General features: G+C 37.4%; 1 protein-coding gene across 1 annotated transcript; it reads right to left on the bottom strand.

The window, feature by feature from the left end:
* Positions 1 to 289: 289 nt before the first annotated feature.
* LOC149845437 (vesicle-associated membrane protein 721-like) lies at positions 290 to 8,446 on the bottom strand. The gene is made up of 5 exons (XM_089997624.1): positions 8,129 to 8,446; positions 1,279 to 1,420; positions 1,076 to 1,196; positions 707 to 769; positions 290 to 579 (listed from the first exon to the last, which is right to left on the bottom strand). The coding sequence occupies exons 1-5, from the start codon at positions 8,316 to 8,318 to the stop codon at positions 436 to 438; spliced, it is 660 nt and encodes a 219-aa protein (XP_089853750.1). The 5' UTR covers positions 8,319 to 8,446; the 3' UTR covers positions 290 to 435.
* Between the last annotated feature and the right edge of the window lie 415 nt (positions 8,447 to 8,861).

Below are 8,861 nucleotides of genomic sequence, written 5' to 3'. Positions count from 1 at the left end.
GGCTAGCAGCAGCACATGCCCCAAGAGTTACATTTTTCACATTTTGCAGTAGAGGGCGAGCTGATACCAATCCTTGCTTGTTGCTCACACAAATGAGGGGAATCAATCCTTACATGTTGCAGCCTCTTCAAATGACCCAAATCTTGGATTGAACACATTTTTTCAATCACTCGATACTAGTTTCTGATGAACCACCAGGCTCCCATAAGATCGGCCCCACGACATAGAGCCTCTCTCTCTCTCTCTCTCTCTCTCTCAAACATTTTCCCAGTCTCAAGATATATATCCGTGCAAGCGTAAAAAACAATCATATTAGAGATAATGGAAGAGTTCGTGCATACAAAATGTACACAGGCAGGACCGAAAAACACTAGCTCTCGTTCACAAAACATATCAGTGGCAATATCATCCCAAGTACTTTTTATTTGAATTCATTCAACACTTGAAGCCATGGCAGACAGACAATATAATGACAAGAATCAAGGCAATAATAATGCTCAAAACAATCAACTTGATCTTCATGTTCTGGAACCACATCTTCCTTCGCATCTGGGTGCCTTGTTTCCGGAAATCCTGAGCCTGCACCAATGAAATAGTGGAACCTTTAAATTCTTAAGAAAATCATCCAAAGAGAGGTTAAAGGAGATGAACGAGACACATACGTGAAACAAACCCTTTCAAGTTTTGTAAATGAGGTGATACAAACCTGTGAGCGAAGGTTCTCAGTTTTGTCCACAAGAAGCTCTATCTTCTCGCCACGCTCAAGAACCTGCACATAAAAATTCCGTGAGCAATTCAATCGACGATAATGACATCTGCATTGATGACTGCTATAATTGATAACCAAAATTTGTCTGGCCTGTTCTTTCAAGATGTCTATTTGGTTTTTTTCTTTTTTGGTCCACAATATGAAAAGTAACCTTTTCTTTGAAACAAACCAAAAGAACAATTGAATCCATCTAAGAAAATGACAAAAATTATCCTTTAAAAGCCCGTCCCCTTTTCAGATCTTTTAGCTGTTTACAAGCTGTGACTTGTGAACTTATAGAAGTCACAGACAAGAATGATGAGCTACCTTCTCAATATTTTCCATCATCACTCCTTTCACTTCGGAAACCTGAGCCTTCACTTTAGCAAGCTTGCTTACTTCCTCTACATGGTCTACACAGTACTGCATGTGTTCCTTCAGTTTGGGCCTGCGACGCAATGAGATTGTAAGAAAGCAAAGGGAGAGTTCTGAGCCAGATGATGGTCATTTATGGCCTAAAATATAGCTACCCAAACTCTTTGCTAAGGCTGCGAGCAGCCGCGGTAGTAGCCTTTCCACCTCCATATCTCTTCTTAAAATCATCCTTTGCACGCTCCAGAAAAGCAATAGGCACTTGTCGTCCAACAGATTCGACTGCAACTACACAGAAGGCTGCAATCTCCAGTAAAGGTTGAAAGTATCAAATAAACAGCCACTTAAGATTATAAATATTTTCTAAAAAAAAAGTTTGAGACAGAGTGGCTTATTTCAGTGATCTCTACGAAATTAACCATAGAAAACAACTTTGGAATCACAAAGGTAGATTTAAACTATACTCAAACAGCAAAAATACAATTTCAACCTGTGATTTCTTATAAACACAGAAATCATAACTTATACTTTTTGCAAGCCTTAACAGTTAGCAACCACTTCAGCAATTCCATCAAATTAGAGTAAAAAAAATGCAGGGTCAAGCAATAGTTTACCAATGCAACTAAAAAGAATGCCTTCTCCATTAAGGTTAACCTGACAATTGACTTATCCTAAAAAGAAAAGAAATACATTACAGTGCACGTGGATCACAAAGAACTCATTTAATTTACAAGATATCCTCTAGTAAAATATTCCATAAGGTGATTGTCTAGCTTAAAGATGTATTAAGAGAATGTAACTTTAAGAAAAACCTTTTAATTTACAATATAAGTTCTTCTCTTGCAACACCACCCTGGCAGGTGAGTGTCTGCTAAAAAGGCAAAGGTCTCCGTTTCACTTAAAGATGTAATAAAATAAATGTGTTTCACTACCACTATCATGTGTGCATCCCTCGTCATGTTTATCCATGATCAGCAGGTCATGCACCTTGGATCACTGGGCTGCAAGATGCAACTAGCAACTCATCAGGTATCCTGGGGTTAGGATCACTCATCTTTATCTATCAGAATGTGCGATGTAAAATATGCAAGTACTTCTGTTCAATTATAACAAGCTTGCATCTAAATATAAAAATATGTGCTTGGTTTCTGGGGCATCAATTGTAGCCTGATGGGCACATAGAACCAGCAAGGAGACCATGATCCTGCAAGCAGGTTGCCAGGACATGGCACCAAACTGTACAACAGATGCTGATAACCATGTGTTAAACACCAGCAACATTGACAGCCACCACCAACACCAATTCGAAACCACATTCACCAAACCTCTCAATCCATTCCCTGGGACCACCACCACTACGACAGCCATATCAAAATGTACATTGTAGCCTCTACGAGCACTAATTATCACCATAATGCACATTTCAAGCTGCACCACCACCTCCTTTAGGATTATCACATCTACCACAGCCTCCATAAGGTATGCACCATAAATCAAAAGTATGTTTTTACAAATATTGTCTACAACAGCCTAATACAACCTACGAAAATATTCCTTAAATTACAATCAAACAGTTTCCAAACAACACAGGCATATTACAAATTACATTCCACCATAATTTAGTATTCGTATAGGATTGGAGAATGGGTTCAAAACTGGACTTTGGTCAAGCCCTCTGAGGGAGCATTAAAGCTCAGATTTCATGCACTACTTTTTAATATGATCATGATTATCATAATGCATTTTTTATCATTAAGAATCCCAATGTGGATAGATAAGCTATTGGATAACTAAACAGCAGATTGATCTAGCTAGTTCACATTTTGATAGTAAAAATGCACAAAATTTAATATGATCATGATTGCCAGAACACATTTTTCATTGCCAAGAAACAAGGTATGGATAAGTAACCTACTGGATAACTAAATCGCAGATTGATCTAGTTAGTCCACATTTTAATAGTAAAAGTATATAAAATTTGATATCAACATTCAGAGCATAAAGTTTAACCATCACCATAACCGAATCTTAAGTTCATTCTTCTTCTGTGAAAGATCTTGCTGATTCTTGAATTCAATCATCAAGTAAAACACCAAGTCTAACCCCTTCTATCCAATAATAGCAAAACAACCTTTAGAAGAACCTATGTCACCTGGGTACGGGTACGACACGGTAATTTCAAAAAATGAGGGTATGGGGACACATGGCTATATATATATATATATATATATATATATATATATATATATATATATATATATATATATATATATATATATATATATATATAGTGTGTGTGGGTCCAATGCAAGATCATGGTTTGTAGGTCCAATGTAGTTTTAGTAAAAGAGGGACAGATTTTATTAAAAGAGGGAGTTGTGAGATGACATTTTGAATAAAGGAGGAGGGTGTAGGTAAAAATGAATAAAAGGGGGTTGTCCAGAAATTTTTTAAAAATGAATAAAGGAGGGGGTATGATAAAAAGGAAAGGGTCTCTCTCTCTCTCTCTCTCTCTCTCTCTCTCTCTCTCTCTCTCTCTCTCTCTGCCGATGGTGGGAAGGGGGAGGTTTGACAGGTAAAAAAAAGAAAAACAAAAAAAGAGCGAGAGTGTGGGTTTCAGGTTGGGTCTTAGTTGGACCCGACCCTACCCACAAGCCCACGTACCTGTGCCACACCTGGTACCCGTAAGCGTGTCAGGCTGTGTCGACACAGGTACGTAGTCTGTTTTATTGTGTCCTAGTGACATAGAGAAGAATCATCAAGCTACTCAAAAATACAGTTAATCCCTATGTCACATGGGTATGGGTACGTAGGGTACGACATTAAGATTTCAAATTTTGCGGGTACGGAAACACACACACACACACACACACACACACACACATATATATATATATATATAAAATTTGTTTGGACTTTGGATCGGGTTGGACTCAATCCCTCTTGTATATATATTATATATTTTGGGGAGATTGGGGGGTGTGGATAAATTTTTTTTAAAGGAGGGGCAGTTTGATATTTTTTTTAAAATAAAATGTATTGTTCTTTTTCTTTTTCTCTCTCCAGCACCGACAGAAGAAGAAGAACAAGGAGAAGCGAGGTACGCCTCTCTCTCTCTCTCTCTCTCTCTCTCTCTCTCTCTCTCTCTCTCTCTCTCTCTCTCTCTCTCTCTCTCTCTCTCTCTCTCTCTCTCGTTTCTTATTCTTCTCCTTCTTCCCTCTCTCTCTCTATATATCTCTGGGGAAACGAGACCAGAGAGAGGGAAGACGAGAGGGGGAATAGAGAAAGAGGGAAATGAGACCAGAGGGACGGGGGGTATCGTGGTGAGGGAAGGACCAAAATGGCCTCACCCCTTTGACCTTGGTTTGACCAGGGTCAAAAACCCCAAAAAATATAAGTTTGAGTTGAGTCTGGGTTGGACCTTATCCAGATCAGTGCGGGACCCGACCCAAGGCGTACCCGCACTGAGTCCGGTACCAATACCCATATCTTGCCATGTCAAAACGGGTATGGCGCCCCAAATGGTGTATCTATGTTACATAGGTTAATCCCCTATTATTACTCAAGGACTAGAATGCTAAGAGAACCAGAGACGTATGTAGAATTTTGGGAAACTAAGGCTGCTTACCTAGAAAAGAAATATGAATTGTTCATGGAAAAGATAACCAAGAAAAATGTCCCAATACATGTAACTGGCAAACAATGAAAAAACTGATATCCAGATACCTTAATCATTAGACAATGTACAAGAATTGGCACCAACACAACCTCTCCTCTTCCCCCGCCCTCCCTACACACACAAAAAAGAAGAAGAAAACAAACCTGCTTTCAGACTTCCTTATTATGACACTTCAGAATCTTCAGATTCAATTAGTCCCAACAGATTCCTAAGATTGTTCAGTGAACAAAGGTAACTTACAATTTCTTTTTAAAATCCAAAACCACACGGTTTTTAGCTGGTATAACTCAGCTCTATATTCAGCCAAAAGCTTGAGATGCACCCTTCGAAAGATGAATTTCACATCAAACAGTGTTAAATCTGTTTGTAATAGACGATCAGATTGAAACCTACTCTTCTTAATTACCCATGCAGAGGCACATAAGGTACATAGTTTAGGATGTGTCATCCAAATGGTTATACCTCTGACAAAAAAATTATATCTCGTAAAGAATATGATTGAGTACCAAAACCATGCAAATTTAGATATGATCCACTCCTTGGGTCACATGAAGCAGCAAGGATTCTAAAGGCCACGAGGGCTATGACCAGTAGACAGGCCATCATGAAACGAGCCGACCAAGACTGGCTCATTGCCAATCCCCCAAAATGAAAAAAAGTTGCTAGGAAGTAGGAACCTGAAGATTCCTTGTTCAAAAAATATTTAAAAAAAACAGAAATTGAGTTCTTTTAAGAAAATTGCATATGGTTGATTACCTCAACACACATTGGTTATGCCTAGCAACCATCATATCATTACATTTTCTCCCTAAAAAAATAATAATAAACAACATAAAAAATCAAAAGATTTGGAATAGACACACAAGAATTTCACATTAAACTACTCCAATAATTAAGTCTCCTTCACATTCTCTCTGTTGACATGCACGCAAGGATTATTGATGAATTTTTAGTTTTAGGAGAAAAAACAGAAAATTTAACAAAGAGAGGAAGAGATAAAAATCCCATGTCAAACACCTAAAAGGTATAGGATTTTAACAATTTTTTGAAGTATTTCAAACTACCCTTAGTATCCGAAGAGGATTTCTAAACAAGAATCAATGCCAAGTATTTGCATTTTTCTGCAAGTTTAGGCATAATAGTAAGACAAAACTGGAAATAAGATTTTAGTAGGAACATTTTGGGTAAAATAAATAAGGTTAGTTTAGGTATTTTGAAATAATTTGGGGTAATAATAGATAGTGTTGAAGCTAAATTCCACTTGGATAGGCTCACTGACTATGATATGTATTACTTAATATATCACAGAAACAACAAAAGTGTTGTAGTAAATAAGGTTGGTGCTTAAATCCCTTCATTTTCTCATTTTCTTCTCAATAAAAGGTTTGAAATTTTATTACAATATTAATTGTTAATTAAACCAAGTTAGTTCAAGCTTGCCTGGAGCTTGTGACATATGTCACATGGATACAGCTGCGGATACAGGGATACAGCCATTTTTATGAAGTTTTCAATATGACTAGTATATAAAAGAAAATAGAGCATCCCTGTGACCTGTGACAAGCCAAGCCCAGACTTATAGTAAGCCCGAGCCTAACATCTAGGCTACCAAGCCTAAACAAGTCAAGGACAAAGATGATAGCTCAGCTCATCGATTTCAATTACCTACCCTAACCATAATTATGGTCTTACAAATTGTAGATCTCCTTAAAACAGAAATGTTGCAATTTAATTTTTTTCCATTGCAATGTGTCTATCACAGACAACTCTATCGATGGTTGGACAGAAAGCCCATTACGCAAGCACAAAAGACTTATATGCTTGAGTCCCAAATGGAGGCAACCCCCAACTTGTCTATCAAACAAGGAATAAACCAAAAACAAAACAGCCAGAAAATGATCAAGCAGCTCATGAAAAGAGCCAGAAAATAAAAGCAGAACAAATAGGTCAACATTTTTATGGAAGAAACCATAGTCACCAATATTACCGATATTTTGAAAGTATCGCAATATTATCGCCATTTTAAGGTAAGCCGATAATATCGGAAAAATATCGCTATAATATGAAATATCGTGATAAATATCATGATATTTTTGTGATGTCTTTGGAAAAAAAATCATATTTTTATATATTTCAAGTCTAGTTTTTCTATAATTTTGTTTCTTTTGTATTTTAAAAACTTGTTTCTTTATATTTTTGCAAGAAAAATAACACAAAACCTATTATTTTCTTATCTTTCTTATTATTATTTATACTTTTTAAATTTTAAAACTTTCAAGATTTTCCCAAGAAAAACATTTTTTGGAAAAAAAACTCCAAGAAAAACCCTTGGCAAGAAATTGCAAAGAACAATACCAATGACTATGGAAGAAACTAATCTTAATAAAAATAAAGTAGAGGTTAACTAGTTTATACCAATTTTATTTGCAAAATAGTACTTTCTTTGATTCTTTCTAAATTAATAAATCATCAACTTTTGTTTGTTGAATCTATACAATCAAGGCTTTAAAAGGCTACATGTTAGGACAAAGGTTCAAGCAGTTTTATCCAGGGACGCAAGCCCCGCTGTTGTATGAGGTGACAGCCGTGGAAATTCTACTTTGCATAAAATTAAAGAAAATTATCAGTTTGAAAAGCAAAAAAGATAAAGAAAACTATGATTTAACTGTGTTTACTTGGAGACAACAATAAATTTATAACCACCTCTACTCCACCCACTTAGATAAATATATTTATAGTCAATAAATAACTAAATTTATGGATGAAAAGCAAAAGCACTATCTAGTGATATAAGCCACCTGGCAAGGAGGTGCAATGCATAAGCCACATATATGAAATGCTTGCACCTCAACATGTAATGCACAATATAGCTTTGTGCCTCTAAAGCTACGATAATGACTCCAGCTGCACTCTCAAAGCATAAATGCTTTACGTTTTAAGACCGATGCTTTAAAATGATTTAAAGTCTTTAGAAAATGACAAAACTTAAGATGTCACCCTAAGTAGCGGAATTGTTTCCGGGGTAAGAGGGGAAAATGAAAGCAAATGCAAATTATCAACAAGGATCAGACAGGATCTTCTCAACCCTAATCAATCCTTCTACTCAATACGACGAGATCTTCTTGAATTCTCAAACACCTAACCGAATCAAATCAGGCAAGAATTTTCCGTAAACCCTAATGAATTCAAAACATCTGAACGGATCTCTGATCCAACCAAAACCCAAACAATCCTCAAATGCGATGCGCAAACCGATCAAAAACTTCAAATCAAATTCGAGAGAAAATAAGAAAATGAAAAACAATAGAAAAGCGATCGGGAGGGCGTACTGAATCCGTCCTCGACGAGGTAATTGAAGGTGTGGCTGTCGCAGTTGTAGGTGAACCTGTTGTTGGAGGCGGGAAGTTTCTCGAGGCATTGGAAAGCGACCGCCGTGAAATTGCCGGAGAACTCCGTGAATTCCGCGACTATGACGGTCCCGCGAGCCACGAAACTGTAGATCAGAGATTGCTGGCCCATCCCGCTCAAGAATCGGAGATCGAAAACCAAAAGAAAACCCTAATGATCAGAAAGAGAGGGAGACCGGTTGGGGTTATCGTCCCCTTTCCTTTTTCCTTCCTTCCCTTCTCTGGTGTTTTCTCCGCGAGAGAAACGAGAAGAGTTGGGAGGAAAAAGTAGAGAAGGCACACTCCTCCCTGGTAAACGATATTTAAATTACATAAATGCCCTCGTGATCTTAGTCAATGACGAAAATGAAGTCCTCATGTATTCATGTCCGTGCTGCTTCCGAATAGGGAATAGGGATGTCAAGTTTTGCATCGAATCCGACTAAGATCCGAGTCCGACTAAAATCTAGATACCTCTGTAAATGTTACATTGGTTTTCGCTGATCCCATCCGACTCTCAATATAAGCCCAGATTCAATTAGGTAATGCGTAGATCCAACCCGAATCTGACCTGTTTGCATCCCTACTTCTCAGTGATCAGCAGACAGGAGAGTTTTGTGTGATACCTTTATGATAGAGCGAAAATGGATTGACTTTGTTCTGACCTCCGATCTGA

Source organism: Nuphar pumila, chromosome 2 (assembly GCF_984573655.1).
Source record: "Nuphar pumila chromosome 2, dmNupPumi1.hap1.1, whole genome shotgun sequence".
In the NCBI taxonomy this organism is placed as follows: domain Eukaryota; kingdom Viridiplantae; phylum Streptophyta; class Magnoliopsida; order Nymphaeales; family Nymphaeaceae; genus Nuphar; species Nuphar pumila.
The sequence above is the reverse complement of the archived record's forward strand: the minus strand, read 5'-3'. Positions and strand labels throughout refer to the sequence as shown.